The sequence below is a fragment of the Phoenix dactylifera genome, chromosome 9, assembly GCF_009389715.1.
Source record: "Phoenix dactylifera cultivar Barhee BC4 chromosome 9, palm_55x_up_171113_PBpolish2nd_filt_p, whole genome shotgun sequence".
Taxonomy (NCBI): domain Eukaryota; kingdom Viridiplantae; phylum Streptophyta; class Magnoliopsida; order Arecales; family Arecaceae; genus Phoenix; species Phoenix dactylifera.
The window spans coordinates 17908180-17926007 of NC_052400.1; the positions used below are offsets into that span (position 1 = coordinate 17908180).

Genomic DNA, 17828 nt, shown 5'->3' on the forward strand with positions numbered 1-17828 from the left:
GGTAAAGATATTTCAGTCATTTTAAATTTAAATCGTTTATTTTTAACGATGTGAGATGACATGGGTACATACATAAAAAGAAAAAGAAAAAGAAGAGTATATATGCAAAATAAGTATTCTATGAAGATATATGTGCAAATAATAATTTTATGAGGGTATTTATATAATTTTGTATATTTTGAAGGGCATACTGCAAAAAAAAAAAACTCAAAAAAAACACACATACATGCTGAATTCCAATTGTTGCATCTAATTTAAATATTAAAAACTTCCTATTAGCATAGCATTGATGTTTTGTTATTAATATAATTTAAATATTACATAATCTAAAAGTGTTCCGCACAACATACTTAGTTGTTATCCACTTCGTACTTAGCTACCCAATATTTACTATGGGCACAATAACAGGCGCATAAGAGGTGCGTCCTTTTCAATCCTCTCGTACTAGAGAAAGATTCTCTCAATGCTCTAACACCCATACTGGATATAGACCGACCCGTCTCACGACATTTTAAATCAGCTCACATACCATTTTAATGAGCAAACAATTCAACTTTTGGAACATGCTATAGTTCTAGGTGGCAAAGAGCCTGACATCGAGATGCCGAGGTGAATTGTTAGAGGAGATCGATTAACCTCTTACTCTTAAAGTAACCTTTATTCATTAAACGACGGCTCTTCCACTTGGTACGAGTCAGCCGGCTCCACTTTTCTTTTGTGGTAACCGACGGGAAACATGGAGCCCACAATACTTCACAGGGCATTTCAACTTCTTCTGCGATTTCATTGAACTCCACTGCTTGCTCCTCTCATAGATATGCTTTGGGACACAAGACACTGTGCTACAGATGTTTGATCTTAAATTCATAAAATTGCAATCATTGCAATGTTTGAGCATACTTAGGAAGGTTTCACTTGCACATAATAACCTTTCATAATTATACATGCATGGATCGTAAGTAATTAAAAAACTTGCATGGTTTGTGCGCCAAGTCGTTGGCCTCTGCTGCTGCCCAATTCCTCTAGTTTAAATCCCATTTACACCAAGCTAACGGGCTCCTTTTTTCTAGAGCGAGCTAGCGTTTCCACCATCACAAGGGATGGGATTTCTCAGATCAACCTAGAACAGAAAACAGCATGAACAGCACTCCTCACAAGCATGGTGCATGGGGCTGTCACTTCAATCGATGCCTCCAAGTGTAGGTACCCACTATTTATAAATAACATAGCCTATTTTCGCAAATTAATAACTAATTAAATAGTCCTATTCGGTGGATTTTTTTTTTTTTTTTTTTTTTGCATTGCCCAGGGACGGTATAATCACATGCAATCGGATTACTATTACAATAACTATAAAGCAATTTTTGGTTTTTCAAAAAATAGAGAAAATTTAAATGTAGTAAAGATAAGATTAGATATGAGATCTTTTATATCTGCAACAATTCAGGATCTTGTCCAAAATAGCTAGTTGAAAGGTATTTTTTGGAATTCTCGATTCTGTATAAATACCCAAGATCTACTTAGTGTATAGCCGATGTAGGACTAAATATACAACCGCATGGATCCTCCTATACTTTCCTGTTTAAGCCCTGATGTCATCGCAAGGCTAAAGATCTAAATCTATTCAAATTTAATTACAAGCACCATAGTTAGCCTGTGGTTAACCCTAACGAGCACATGCTACAGCATCCTCTAGTCCACAAAGGCCATGGACCGAATCCGTTTTGATACCATTTGTAACAACTCAGGACTTCGCCCAAATTGACTACCCGAAAGATATTTTTTTGAATTTCTTAGTCTTGCATAAGTACTTAGCCGCACGGATCATCGCAATATCAACACCAGCAAAACTTACTAGCTTCACAAGATATTACTCTCTAACAATTTCAATAGTCATTATTTGTCTCAAACTAAGGGCGAAAGTGGATAGAATAATATTCGTTCGAATCCACTTTTGTATCCGAGTCTATTCGAATATCAATAGAAATTTAAGTATCCAACTAATATTCATATCTGTAACCATATATGTAAAAAAAAATGGATATGGGTATGGATAGACAACTATTTGATTCGTATCCGAATATCCAATTTCATTTGTAACTTTATTTAATTTTATATAAAATTTATAATTTTTTTTAAAATATAAATAACCATATTAACATACTATTAACTTAATTTATCATTCACTTAGTAATATCATTGATTCTATTGTCATAAAGTTTAATTATCTGATTTATATCCATACTTTTAGTATTCGATTTGTATCCATATCTATTTAAAATAATATGGAAATGAATTTTTGCATCCGACTAACATCCTCACCTGTATTTATATTCAAGTAAAACATATATGGACATGGATGTGGTAGTATCCAATCCATATCCAATCTGATTTCAGCTCTATCTCAAAATCTCAAAGTCTCTAAAAATAGTATTGGTGGATTTAAAAGAATAGTGGGAGCAACTATCACTGTTTCTCTCTACAATTGGAAATAACAATGAAGAAAAGATTTTTTTTTAATTTTTTCATAAAAATGAATATTTTGAACATTGTATTGAAAAAAATTACGCCTGCCAGGATAGGATAGATAACGGCTACCACTTTCACTTGTACTTCCCTTTGAATAAAATAATATTTTAAAATTTTATTTATTCCTTCAAAATTTCTCATAAAAATGATTATACGGTCCAAAGAATCTATTATTCTATCTAATAAAAATAAAATGAAAGATAGTATCGGTATTTGATGACGGGCTGGGATTATTAGCCGTATCCAGCGGAGTATGATCGATACAAACAAATGTGAAACATGGCCTCTAAAGTGACGCAATTCAAAGAGCTTTGACCCTTGGCTCCATTCATCACGACCTCACTTCCACTAATATTACAGCTTGTGATAAACGCCAACTAAGACTGTTGCTACATTGGTCTCGTAAAATTCAAACTTGTTATATACATGACAAATATGTATTCAAAAACAAGGCCTGTAACATTCAAACTAATTAGCTGCATGACAAATATTTATCAAAAAAATAGATGCACGACAAATAAAGTTGCTTTCAACAAGGTGCATGAAGACTATAGTCTATAGTTTTTTTTGTATCGATACCAAAAGTTAGAATGGGTGTTTATCCATCAAAATACCAATATGAATTTTTTAAAAATTTTTGTAACCATTGCAAGATTCCAATAGTAAAAGTATTTTTTTTTATTCCTATTGCGAAGATTGCAGCTAAAGTCTATATTTCACTTTAGCACTACTGTTAAATATTTCAACATGATACTTAGAACACTGCACATCATATCAAATCTAAGACATGCCTGGACTGCCGATTAGCTTATATATGTGTATGCAATTCCACCACCTGCATGTTTGAATGAAAGAAGGTGCTTTCAAATGTTTGACATTAATAATACTTTCATTGTTTTTGCAAAATATTGAAAATACCTTTAATGTTGCCTGTGTGAGAGAAGGGGGGGGGGGGGGGGGGGGGGTGTGTAGGAGGGAGGGGGAGATAATAAGGTCTGCCATCACCCTTTTTGTTTTTTTTTGTGGTGAAGACGGCAATTTATAAAGCTCTAATGTGAGTACATCCTGCCAAATTACGAGAAAGTAAAGAACATAGAGAAGAGAGGAGCGTCTACTGCTAAAGTCCAAAGGACCTCCCCAGCATGCCGGCCAATAAAGAAGGCGACCCAGTCTGCAGGCCGGTTCGCCTCCCTAAACATATGTACTGTGTGAGGATCCGTGCGGGCGTGTGTTTACCCCCACTTTGGTTATTCGCTGGATAGATCTTGGATACTTATACAGGATCAAGAAGTCCAAATAATACCTTCCGGCTAGCCATTTTGGATGAGGTCCTGGGTTGTTACAAATGGTATCAGGGCAGACCCGGCCCATAACTTATGTGGACTAGGAGACACTGCAGCACAGATCCATTGGGGTTAACCACGGACCGATCGTGATGTTTGTGAGTAGATTTGAATAGATTTGAACCCTTAGCGTGACGAGGATGTCGGGGCTTAAACGGGGGGAGTATGTGAGGACCCGTGTAGGCGTGTGCTTAGTCCCACATCAGTTATTCGCTGGATAGATCTTGGGTACTTATACAGGATCAAGGAACCCAAATAATATCTTCCGGCTAGCCATTTTGGGTGAGGTCCTGGGTTGTTACAAATGGTATTAGAGCGGACCCGGCCCATAATCTATATGGACTAGGGGACACTGCAGCACGGATCCATTGAGGCTAACCATGAAACGATCATAGTGTTTGTGATTAGATTTGAATGGATTTGAACCCTTAGCCTGACGAGGACGTTAGGGCTTGAACGGAAGGAGTATGTGAGGATCCGTGCGGGCGTGTGTTTAGCCCCACATCGGTTATTCGCTGGATAGATCTTGGATACTTATACAGGATCAAGAAACCCAAATAATACCTTCCGGCTAGCCATTTTGGGTGAGGTCCTGGTTTGTTACATGCTATCTGAAAATCGTCCATCTCCCGAGCCAGTCTATGGATCTCGCGGATGAGAGGATGACCATCGTCATACCTGTTTGCTTCCCGTATCCAGTTGATCACCATTGATGAATCTCCCTCCAGATGCATCCGCTCAGCATCAAGTACCTGCCTCGTATAAGATAAGCCTTCCCACGCTGCCCGGAGCTCTACCCTAACAACGGTAAATTCTGGCGTACGACGACCGTCAGCTGCTACTAGTGTGCCAAAAAAATTTTTAATCATAAATCCGACACCTCCAGAAAATTAAAGTGCTTATGAAGTCCATAAATCCTACATTATCAAAACTCTAAAGACTTCCTTTCAAGTACGCTATATCTTGAAAATCTAAAAAATGAGAGAAGTGTACGTCAACTTCCATTGACTCCTACTACTTTGTTTCCCTTCCTCCACTAAGAATCCCTAGAGAGGACTCTTCGCAAATGTTTAGAAATGCTTGTCTGAAAAATAAAATTCATGTATAAATTTCTCTGTTTTCAGAAAATACATTCGACATTTGTTCGTCGGAGTTCTTTTTTCTTAAAAAAACCTTTTTTTTTTTCCCTCCATAGACAACTAATCCTTGTTTGAGTGAGAGTCTGATCATTTAGTAGCTGTGGAAAGACGTTAATGCTGACTAGCACCCACAACCTTCTTTTGTAATCATCACACCCAGCATTAAATATAGTCGCTTTCTATCTAACTCCTTAATAGTTGGAAAAATAAAGCTGGGATTATAACGAAAAAAAAAACAACACCCAAACCTATATAGATATCCTGCAAACTAGTATCCTTATTCACATGTCTAGCCTCATACGTATCATAATTGGCAAGTTCGATGTCAAACTTTTCTTGGAGAAAATTGGGTAGATCCCAATCATTGCAGCCTTTACACAACTCCGTCAAATGGCATATTTTATCTTAGCCAAACAGAAACTCCTATTCCCTCGTGCTATCGAAACTATTCATTCCCTTGCGTGGTTTGATCTGAAACTAAAGGGCCAACATAACCTCCTTTTCAAATCATTTGAAACTAACCGTTCGATAAGGTAACCTGAGTATAAATCCCACAGAAAGCTAGCTCTCAAATATTAAATAATTTATTATTTAATAATTCTCGATAATTTATTGTTTATTATTGCATAAATTAAATAAGAATATAATTACATTCATCTCTCATCAATGGCCAATCACAAATTACAATATCCCTATGATAGAAAGAAAAATGGATCGTCCAGCCCACAACTAAAAGGCCGTCCAGTTTCGGTCCGGTAAACATCAACGACAATCGGCTGAATCTTCATTTCGGTCCAGGGCCCGCTCGTCCTTGGAACTCCGCCGAAAATTCCACCAACTCCGGATATTCGCCGACTCCCCCGACCAAATTCGGGGTACTCCAGACAATTACCGACCCGCCCCGACTAAGCTCGGGGCGCCAACCCCAGCAATACGCTCCAACTCTCGAGCTCGGGGCGCTCCACCGAGCACATCTCGGAATCCGGGAAGTCGAGCTACTCCTAGCACCCGCCAAGCCGACCTCGTCAAACGCATGACGCGACTACTTAACGAGCTCGGCCTCGCCAATGACCACACCCATGTGCGGGCCTACGCCCACCTACATGGCCGTACTTCACCATACTACCGTGTCATGTCACCATAACCGGTCAACAGCAGTCAGACAGTACCTTGACTACTCCGGCCATACCCTGCTGTGACTATCAACATCCTACTGTTTTCAAGAACGAGCTGTACCGCACGCCACCAGCCAGCCTGAGCTGCGCGCCGTCCGGCTCAGAGCCACGTCCCCTCATGATGAGGGCTAACAGTACCTCCGCCATCTGGGCCACTCCACTGAGGCTATAAATAGCTCGGTCAGGTAATTTCTAAGGAATCTTTGGCTAGACCAAATTTACCCACTCTAACTTAACCGTCGGAGGGTCCTTACCGAGAACATCGGTGAGGCTTTGTGCAAGTTCGCGGCCGTCGCGTAGGAGATGGCTTCCATCTTTCCCTTTTCAGCACCGGCGGCTCCCTCGGCTCCACCGGCGTGGTCACCCTCGGGCCAAATTTGAACCACAACACCCCATATCTGGGTCAGTCTACTCGGATGTGCGGCGTCTTTATTGCCGGAAGAGGAGAATCCAACTCCAACGGAAAGAAAAGCTGCATATTCCGGCTCACGCTATCCCTGGTGGGGATAACGCTATCCGGTAACTATCCCACCGCGAACGGGGGCTGGTATCCATGATTTCCAACCGGCGATTAAAAAAACGTCCACGTCGCCCGACACCTCAATTGCCCCCAACCGAACAATGGTATTCTCGCAATTCTAGTAATAAGCAGAGGCATTTCCGGATGAAGGTTAACGGCCGTCACGGATCTCCGTCCCGCGGCCATATATTGGCGCTTCCCTCCTCAAATCTTCCCCCAAAACACAGAAATCCTTCACCAAATCGGAGAAGCAAGCTCGCTCGCTCTCTCTCTCTCTGCGTGCGTGTGTTGAGTTCCGAGTTCCAGTCCCACGCGAACAAACAGTAGATGCTGCTCCTTGTCTTGTTCTCTGTTTCGACTCCTTTTGGAAGGAAGCCGGCATAGAATCGAGAGGTCCCTGTTGCTCCTCCCCGACTCCAATCCGGATAATACGAGTACGACCTGAGAGAGCTCAGCTCACGGAGCGCACCTCTCGGTGCCTCGGATTGCTCGCAGTCAAGATGGAGCGGACGGCTCGATTCCTGTTCGCTTCGTACTAAGCATTCACAAGAGACAAACTTTTCTCATCGTTTTTCTTTTCAAGGATTTCGAATCATATCATTATTTTCGCGAGTAGATTCTTTGTTTCTTTCTTTAAAAGCCGTCGTGGTTGCTGTGTAAAAGATTACATCTTTCACGAGTAGATTCTTTATTTCTTTCTTTAAAAGACGTCGTGGTTGCTGTGTAAAAGATTACATCTTTCACGAGTAGATTCTTTCTTTCTTTCTTTAAAAGACGTCGTGGTTGCTGTGTAAAAGATTACATCCTTTTTACATCAAAACAAAAAAGTGCATGCTTTGTTTCTCTGTTGATCTGGGTAGCAATATTTTCTTCTAGTGAATTTGTTCTCTCATTGAGGGACGATGTGGTTTCTGTTTAACGATTCGCAGCTCTCCGTTTCTGTTTGATGATTTTTGGTGGAATCTCGTATCGTAGCAGAATTTTGCAGATTTGCACCCATAATTCTGTTTTCTTTTCCTCCCTTCCTGTCTGTTCCGATTCTGCCATCCACTTGCTCACACTTCAAAAGATCTACGACGTATTTTTCTTCTTTGCAGTATAAAGTTTTCTTTGGGTCTTGGATCCTCAGTGAGGACTTACAACGCTCTACTTTTCTCTCCGATTTTGTTCTCATTTTCTAAGTAAGCACCTCTTGCTGCTTTTTTCATTTTATTTTCGAATTTTATTCATATTTGACTTGATTAGGATGACTTCAGCCTTATTTTATGGTGTTTCTACCTTTTTCTGTCCGACCCATTACTTTCTTTAACTATAATGCTTCCTGTAAAAAAATTTTGATGAAATGCTTCTTGTAAAACTTAGAAAATCACCTCTTTTTTTCCCTCTATGATGCCTTTGTCAGTATCTTCACGCCAACTACAGTTTTGTTTTTTTTCTTTTTTGATGATGAAAGCGGGAGGTGTGACCCACCCGGTAGTTTATTGGTGATGTCAGTTACAGTTATTTTTATATTTGGCTATGCTCATCGATTGAAGTCTTCCCTTTTCCTTCACAGGATTTTAAAGGTCTAGCTTCGGCTGGGTGTAACTTCTGGTACGGTAATCCATAAGCTTTAGGATGCCGGAGAAGAATAGGGAATTCAATATTGATGGTGTGATTGAGGAATTTGAAGCCTTGACAAAGGATGCTGGGAGGGTTCAGAGAGAGACCCTTCGAAGGATTCTCGAGGAGAATGGCGAGGCAGAGTACTTGCAAAATCTGGGTCTTGGAGGGAGAACTGATCCTGAGACTTTTAAAGCCTGTGTTCCATTGGTTACTCACAAAGATCTCGAACCTTACATCCAGAGAATTGCTGATGGAGATGCTTCACCCATTCTCACAGGAAAGCCGGTAACATCTATATCATTGAGGTACCTTTTGGATACTTCCTTTGGCCTACTCCCTATAAGATGTATGCCTGGCATGCTAATAATTCTTAGTCTTTTTAACCCCCCTATTTTCCCTCACTATAGTTCTGGCACTACACAAGGAAAGCCCAAACTTCTGCTGTTCAATGAGGAATTGGTCTATTCCACAATGCAGATATATCGGTTATCATTTGCTTTCAGAAACAGGTACCGAGTTAATCTTCTTGAACATGGGTTGTAGTTTACTTCATTCATTACATTGTTATGAAGCATCTGTCTGTCCTTAAGGATATAAGGGTATTTACATCGGCTATTCTAATGCAATGTTCTTTCAAAATACATATTTTATCTTTTCAGCTGCCATTTCTATTTATTTCCTGTAACTGTTTTATTATGGAAGTATCATGGGTCTTGCTATTTTCGATACCAAACTGAGGGCTCGACTGTGTAATTGGAAGTTCTCATATTCCTTCAGTTTAGAGTTCCATTCATGGGCATGTCTTCGAAAGCAAGCATCATGTTGATTTTATGTGTAATTGTTGTTGCAAAATGATTTTTTCTTTTTTTGCCCCACCTATGTGTTGGTTTTTTTTTCTGCTAGATGCCTTTATTAATCCTAGTTTTTGCGACTTACGTTTAGACACTTTTATCCTTTCCATGCTGAAAACAATTTCTTTTCAGTTTATCAAGACCTTTAACATGCTTCCCAGTCCCATGTTTTATACCTGGAGGAAACTAAGTTTGGATGTCCACATTCAGTGGTCCTTTCGGTTACTCTTCTCTAGTTTTCTGGTATACCAATGGCTATTGATCTATGTTCTCTTCTGTATAATTGGATTTTTGAATGCTGTGAAAACAAGGGACAGGAAACCCAAGTTTAAATTCAATATTGATTTTTTTTTTATTCCCTCAGTTTTCCAGTAACCAAACCAAGCCAAGCATGCATTCTCGGAGTTTTAGAATGAAATTGCAAGTCAATTCCTGAGAAGCACTTTCTCTTGTTTTTTTTTTTTTTTTTTTGCTGAAAAAAAGGGGAAGGGGGGAGGAAGGGACAAGCCCACCCCCGCGTAGCAGCCCCGACCACTGGGCCCCCACCCCGCCAGGAGAATGTTCGATGCGGGTAGACCGAGTCGTGTGTTGGGCACCCCGACCTATTTTACTCATACCATCCCCACCCGTGGGCCGGCTCAGTTATCCGACCCGACCCTCCGTATGAGTACGTCACACCTGGCACCACCCAGGCTACCAGCCGACCAGTAGCGCTTCCAGACCCCGTGTCCAGGCATGGGGCATCCGGTCCCCGAATTTAATCGACGTCCGTGCGTTTCGAACCTGGAACCACTTGGTTGGAAGCAAACGCCCCGTTCCAACTGGGCTACCACCTTGGTGGCTTTCTCTTGCTATTTTTCAATACATACATACATACATATATATATATATATATATATATATATATATATATATATATATATATATATATATATATATATATATATATATATATATATATATTTATATTTATGGGCAATACTCAGGATTTGAACCCTGGAATTCCTCCTGGGACAACTCGCAAACAAAATTTTAGATGCATGTTTATTGTGCAAAATTAGGGAGGCTGATCCCTTCCTTGCTTTTTCCTGATATGGGAACTAGCAATTCTACTCAAACCAAGGCCTTGCATTTGTGACGCTAACCTTCATTTAGCTTCATGGTGTTGTGCGACTAACAATGAGATGCTCTGAATCTTGAAGAGAGTTTCCCATTGGGAATGGAAAAGCTCTACAATTCATCTATAGCAGCAAACAGTTCAAAACGAAAGGGGGTCTCATCGCTACAACGGCCACTACAAATGTATATCGCAGCGAACAATTCAAATCCACCATGAACGATATCCAGTCACAATGTTGCAGCCCTGATGCAGTTATATTTGGTCCCGACTTCCACCAGTCCTTGTACTGCCACCTTTTATGCGGGCTAATCTACTCAGATGAAGTCCAGTTCATTTCTTCCACCTTCGCCCACAGCATCGTTCATGCATTCCGTACATTCGAGCAGGTCTGGGAAGAGCTTTGTGCAGACGTCAGGGAGGGAGTTCTCTCCAGCAGGATTACTGTTCCATCTATCCGTGAATCAGTTTCTGGACTCTTAAGCCCCAATCCTGATCTGGCTGATTCGATATACGAGAAATGCGTGGGTCTAAGTAACTGGTATGGTGTGATTCCAGAGCTTTGGCCAAATGCCAAATATGTGTATGGGATCATGACAGGATCCATGGAGCCTTACTTGAAGAAATTAAGACATTATGCAGGAAATCTACCATTGATCAGTGCTGAATATGGATCTTCTGAAGGGTGGATAGGCGCTAATGCCGACCCTGGACTGCCTCCTGAATCTGCAACCTTTGCTGTTCTCCCTGATATTGGCTATTTTGAATTTATTCCTCTCAGGGAGAAGCCAAGGGAGCAGGAGTTGGAGAGAAGTGCTCCAACTATCCACTATACAGAATCAGAGCCAGTGGGTCTCACAGAAGTCAAGGTTGGTGAAGAGTATGAAATCATCATCACAAATTTCGCAGGTACTATGCTTGCTTGATATATATATATATATATGTGTGTGTGTGCGCCCCCCTCCAGCGTCTTCTTTTTCCATACTTTTAGGTGCAGTATAAGATAATGAAATTAACGCACAACTTTGACAGATAATATGGCACCATAAATTCACAATGTTGCGTGTGTTGTTATCTAATCTGAAATTGATTACCGACTTCAGCATAACAACAGAGATGCAGATTGCATCAAAAAAAAAAAAAAAAAAAAAAATCCAGAGATGCTGGAGCTTTACTATCTTTTTAATTTTCCTAAAAGTGGCCCTTCAGTTTTCTAAATTCTATCATTTGCTTGGGAAAGCATGCAGTTGCTGGTTTCTTTATTTCTCCTCTTGAACTAAGCATGATAGACTTTTATAGTTGCGCTTATTGACTATTGACTGCTTCTTTCGCAAGGCCTCACCTCTTTCTTGGGACCTGTTTTTGCCGTCTCTGTTCAACTGCAGAGGCACTTCGTAGTGTGAACTACGAGGGAGAAAAAGGTGATAGGAAGAGCCTTTTCCGCGAGAAAGAAAGTGGCTGGAAGCCTTTCTTAACTACTGCAAGGAAAACAAGGCTTTATTTTGAAAGTTGGTTCTTTAATTTTTGGGTCAATTTGGTCATCTAAACCATAGATTGCTGTAGTTGTTGGTGGCGGAGCATGGTACGTTATTTCTAGAAGGTAGCTTCTTGTTTGACGCACCCATAATGAGATGCATCAAACATGTCAACCAAGTAAGTCACATAGAGGCATGCAAATGCATACTACATAATATAATATTATTCTGTTGATTTACTTTGCTCAAAAAAATCTGTTAATTTACTACTTAATTGAGCATGAGATTAAGATAGGTGTGGCTTTGGTTCTTAGATAAGAGCCAGGGCTTTTAAGTAGATATTGTCATAAGCAAAATGTTCAATAGCCCTAGTGAAATTATTGACTTTGTTATCAAGAACGAGTATCAAATATATGCGAAGTTGATCTGAACAAGTTAGATTAAATCACATGAAGTTGAGACCAGAAAGAGGTAAGTCTTATTCTGGTTTAGGAGTGGACTGGACTACCAGCTCACCGAGCCACATTCTCCGGCTTGGATGTAGAGCATGTAACTTTCTAATCACTAATGTGATAATTGATAAACTTTGAAGGAATTAGTTTGTTGAAGTGGATAGTTTACTCTTGATTTTTCAGCCGATCTATTGAATAGATTTTTATAAATTAGGCTACAAGCATGCAACTATCAAGAACATGGTAAAACAATTCTGCGTGCTAGAAAGATTATGATGGTGATCTTTTAGTAGTCGGTTAACTTGCCACATGTCATCTAGCCTTTTTGGTTTTTTTTCGAAGTCTGGAGCGATGTGTTTGGCAAGTCAATTAAGTTATTAAGACCGTGGTTTATGTTGTGTTAGGTATGGAGCAGAAAGTTATTGTTTAGAGGATGGTCGGTTAGTGAGTGTTTTCATTATTTGTTATGAGTTTATTGGCTAACTAATCTAGCTAGCATCCTTCTATCGTTTTAATTATCCTTGTTATGATTCTAAATTGCATAAAGTTAGGTTTACCATGCATTGAAATGTTACAACCAGCAAGTTTATGTCATAAAAACCTGTTGTACCTTGGTTTTGCTGCATTTATAAACTTGTTTAATGTAAGTATAAATATCAATTATGCAACGCTAAGTTGAAACTAGAACCAACCACATGCAAATACGCATTTTGCATTATTTTATCATATGAATTTAAAATACTGGGCATGCTTAATTAGCTATTATAATAGAAAAAATCAACTGAGTAGGCCTGCTGTCAAAGGAGATGGTCATCTTTCACTAGGACAACCAACCTGAGGGTTGGTGTTAGTCGAGATGGTTTCCCACAATTTCCTAGGTTACTACAGAGTTCTAAATTGTGGTCTTGCTGCCTTGAATTGAATTCGTACAGCCTGCAATATTTTACAATAATGTACGAATACATCCAAGAAAATCAAAAAATACAAGCTCACAAAGTGCCGGTGGCATAAATACCTGACCTGCAACCCTCTTTAACCTTGCAAATTTGGTTTTATTGTTTTTTCATGAGCATGCCACCCAAACATTGTTGTAGTGTTGATAAATTTCTTCAAATATGTGGCAATAAGATCATTTGAAAATCCCTCCTCCTCTTCCAGCCATCCTGTAATTTCTTCTTCTTCTTCTTGCCCTACATTTTGACCATGAATGAAGTATTTAATCACACTTGCTCTAGAAAGCTTATCAATAATGGGCTAGCCAAGACTTAGCACATTGACAATCCTCCTTGAATCATTTCTTGCTGTGGACATGTTCAGCCATTATCTTTCAGATGCATGGTTCTTGTGGAAATGGCAGGTTTATACCGGTACAGGCTCGGCGATGTCGTGAAAGTAGCAGGCTTCCACAACTCCACTCCAAAGCTTAAGTTTGTGTGCCGGAGAGGCCTACTTCTTACAGTCAACATTGATAAAAACACTGAGAAGGACCTCCAATCAGCAGTTGAAGAAGCCACTGAGCTCTTAGCAGAAGAGAAGCTCGAGCTGGTGGACTTCACAAGCCATGCTGACATGTCGGCAGACCCTGGTCGCTACGTGATCTTCTGGGAGTTGAATGCCGACGCCTGCAGCGACGATGTGCTGCACAGCTGCTGTGACCGCTTGGACCGATCCTTTGTCGACGCTGGCTACATTAGTTCAAGGAAGGCACAGGCCATTGGACCGCTCGAGCTACGAGTCGTGGAAAGAGGAACCTTCCAGAAGATTCTGGACCACTACCTGTGCCTTGGGGCTGCAGTGAGCCAGTTCAAGACACCGCGCTGCGTGGGAACATCTAACAGCGAGGTCCTGCAGATCCTGTGCAGCAATACTATGAAGAGCTATTTTAGCACTGCATATGGCTGATAGCAATTTTGCCATGTATTTATCCTGTAATAAGGCTGCTGCATCTCTTGTTTAGTTTTTCCTTTGTATCTTGAGCTTGCAAGTGGTGCAGTGTTCCTCAACTTTCCCCATTGTTATACTGTCATATAAGAAATGAGAGGAAGAATTGGCAACTTTCTCGAGTTCTTGTTCTTGTGGTGCATTTGATATATGGACACAATATGCTGAGTGGTTGAAGAGATAGCCTTCAATGAAGACTGTCACTAATCTTTAATGAACGTTCTTCATCGAGGATTAGTTAGTGTTGAGTATGCTAGAGAGGATTGGGGAATGAATAATTAAAGCATCACATATATATGGTGCAGCTAGCTGCTGTAAGAGGGAGGTGGTCAAACCTTAACAAGGTACGCAAGGAAGGAGCAAAGAAACAAATTAACTTCTGATAGAAAGACAGCCGTGGCAATCAGCAACTATCAAGTTCATCAGCTTGTAGAGGCATTGAGCGTGACCAACAAAATCCTGGTCGCCTGAGATGCTGCAGGAGCCAACCAACCCACCAATTGATTTCCCCCACAGAGAGCATAGGAAGCATGGAAGTGTGAAAAGATTGCCGCAGCTAGCCCAAATATCACGAAGCAATATATTATGGGTAGGAGAATGAGGGCTCGGGCGAGATGAGATTATGGTCAACCCATGATTGGTACTTGGGAGCACCGTACTGGCTAAACAAACTCCCTCCTCCCAAGCAGCTCTGACTTCGAGAGCTTTATCAATGGTAAGTTGTTTGCCAGTTAGAGCGAGTTAAATTAATCATGGTATATAACGCAAGGCCTCGACCAAAAAAGTTAACCGAATGGTATTATTTGAATTTTTTGATTCTATATAAATACGCAAAATCTATTTAATAAATAACCAAGATGGAACTAAAAACATGCCTATATGGATCCTCGCATACTTCTCCCGTTTAAGCCCTAGTGTCATCGACAAGTTAAGAATCCAAATCCATTCCAATCCAATCACTAATACCACGATCAGCTCAAATATACTCATAGTGCATCATTTTTTGGTCCACATAGGTCATGGGCCAGTTCATTTTAATATTCTTTGTAATAACCCAGGGCCTTACCCAAAAATACTAGCCGCAATAAATTATTTGGGTTTCTTGATCCGGTATAAGTACCCAAAATCTACTCAATAAATAACCGATATAAGATTAAACATATGTCCATATTAAGACCTTCTGACAAAAAGTTCTCATCTAGTCTCTAATTCCGAGTTCAATTTAACATTTCCCCAACCTATGTTTAAAAACAAGAAAAAGCATTAGCTTTCTTTTGCGGAGAAAAAGGATAAGCATCACAAGCCGTATATAGATTGAACCAACAACTTTTTTTAAAAAAAACTGTTTCCTTTCTCTCGAGATGGGATGGAAAAAAGAACATGTCCATTATTGAATTGGATAATTGCATGCATGCCACCCATGATTATCAGAACAAAGAAGGGCAGTAGATAGGTTTGATTATATTGAACTTCAAGAACTTCAACTATCAAAATGCTACCAAAGCTATTGAGGACTAGAAACTAATAAAAAGATAATAAAAAGATAAAGAGGAAAAATATTTGTTGATGCTTTTCCTTCCATAGCTATAGCTTGATATTTATAAGTAGCTCCTATTAATTGTTAGGATAAATATTACTATCTAATTTTGACACTCATCATTACTAGTTTGCATCATGTGGGCCACTGTTACGTACCATACATGGTAGTTATCTTCCATCAACTATTCCTATATTCTACATAGTGTTACCTATTCTCCAATATTTTAGGGAGTGGTAACTACCGATCAGCCACTCTCTTTGGGTTGCATTCCACTAAAAACCTCATTCTAGATAGATAGCTCTTGATGTTTTAGCCTGCATCCTTGGTCTTTCGACCTCCACCCTTAATACTTTTTTGACCTACACTCTAATACTTCGACTTGTACCCTTAGTATTTTGGTCGTGTTTTTACCTACTTCTCTAGTACTTGGTCCAAGATTGGTATTCTTCTAATAGTATTCAACCTGGTAGTTGTATGCTTAGGCCTACTAGCCGAGTACTTTGGTTTAATGACTAAGTATCAAGGACAACTTGGCCTACTGGCTGACTATAATTTTGGTTTATTAATCGAGCACTTCAGCCTCTTGACCAAATTCTTAATCTACAACTTGGTACTTAATTGAAGATTAGCGTCCTTTTAAAATCTTTTATTTGGCTTGCATAAAATATTCTTTTTAAAGATTTATTACTATCTATACCGGCTAACCTTCCAATATCTGCTATTAATCAATATTTAGATTGCAATCATTGATCTGAATATGGTGTAAAGTAATATTTAGGCCCTAATCATTAAATAGCGGTCCAATCAGGGGTAGAAAATTAATTTAGATGGAAGAAGATTCAATCTCATACAAATATTCAATCTCAAAATGAGTCCTATCTCTTTCTAAATAAAAAATAGGATGCCTTGTCGCTTACTATTTGGAAGAATTCAAACAATAATAGACTTTTGGCTTATTTCATCTGTAAATAGTAATGAGTTTGGCTTGTTTTTATCTACATCCATCCAATGGAAAATAAGTATGACTCATTTGGTTCTGAAAAACTAGTGCTTGGGTTTATGATGTCTAAAAAAGTAGTTTTTGTGTGTTTGATTGGTTTTTGTATATTTGGTTGACCATAAAAATGTATCACATTACAGATTGGTTTATATTTGGCCGAGCGTCTACTTTTCTAGAAAAGTTATATAAAATACTTGTTATGCACTTGATAAAAAAAAATAGTTTACCTCATTCTATCTAAAAGCTTGAAGGCACTTCTAGAAAATTTTTTTTTAATTTTCAGCTAGTAGAAATTGGACCTTTTCATGTCTATATAGATTTTTCTTTTTCATAAAATATAAGAATCTTATTATTATGGAAAAGCTACTTTTCTATCTCTCTTATTTGACAACTCTAACTAAATATAAAGTACTCCTCAATTTTTTGGTCACTATATTTTTCTTTCTCCCCTCCCCACTAACCAAATGAGACTTTATTTGCATGAGACACGGATCAAAGCCTATGGTTTGAACACAGCTAGGACCACTTACGTGGCCCGCTGCATAATCGAAACACGGCCTTTTCCCGTTAATTTGGCTTGAGCCTCCGGGGAAATACAGAAATCTCATGCAAAGAAGTTCTTACTAGATATGTAGTTTTTTGGTTGATCTATTTACAAAATCACTGTATGGTACTAAATACAAGCACTTGGTTGTTGGATTATCAAAAGGTTACATATCAATCATATTAACTTTTTTTTATGTGATTTTTTTTGTTGCTTTAGTAGTATTCAATAGTTCTCAATTCATCAACAGCAAACAAATTGAAGGTTCGACTAGCCATCGAATCTTTTTCAGTTGCAACTTCGTAAGATACTTAGAAGAATGCACATTGAGGTTATCTTCTATGGCAAGTGAGATAGCAAGACAAATGATACGGGATCAGGGTGGTGCCCCCATCCATGTAGAGCGAATAGCTAACCATGTAGCAGGCCACCTTGAACTATAACAACTGAAAATGAACTGCACTCTTATAAGGCAATGTTTGGAATGCTCAAATAATGTTATTCTAAAACAAAAGTATCCTTATCAGAATTTTTTATCCAATAAATTGGTTTCGCTGTCACTTTGGTAATCCTACTCCCCAAGGTAGCTACACTTGA

At 39.3% G+C, this 17828-nt stretch overlaps 1 protein-coding gene across 4 annotated transcripts; it reads left to right on the plus strand.

Annotated features, from left to right (window-relative positions):
• The first annotated feature begins 6923 nt into the window (after positions 1-6923).
• LOC103708705 (jasmonoyl--L-amino acid synthetase GH3.5-like) lies at positions 6924-14269 on the plus strand. Of its 4 annotated transcripts, none has more exons than XM_026806212.2 (5): positions 6924-8179; positions 8262-8616; positions 8719-8820; positions 10365-11188; positions 13564-14269. In XM_026806212.2, the coding sequence occupies exons 2-5, from the start codon at positions 8324-8326 to the stop codon at positions 14106-14108; spliced, it is 1764 nt and encodes a 587-aa protein (XP_026662013.2). In that variant the 5' UTR covers positions 6924-8179; positions 8262-8323; the 3' UTR covers positions 14109-14269. The 4 variants fall into 4 exon arrangements, with proteins under 4 accessions (XP_026662013.2, XP_026662029.2, XP_008792017.2 ...); XM_026806228.2 differs by having other exon boundaries at positions 6924-7238; XM_008793795.4 differs by having other exon boundaries at positions 6924-7229.
• The last annotated feature ends 3559 nt before the right edge of the window (positions 14270-17828 follow it).

Excerpts from the sequence above, each read along its gene's own strand:
- LOC103708705 (XM_026806212.2), top strand. The coding sequence starts at position 8,324 with ATGCCGGAGAAGAATAGGGAATTCAATATTGATGGTGTGATTGAGGAA. Across the intron at positions 8,617-8,718 it reads GTAACATCTATATCATTGAG|TTCTGGCACTACACAAGGAA; the intron begins GTACCTTTTGGA and ends CCCTCACTATAG. Across the intron at positions 8,821-10,364 it reads TCATTTGCTTTCAGAAACAG|AGAGTTTCCCATTGGGAATG; the intron begins GTACCGAGTTAA and ends TGAATCTTGAAG.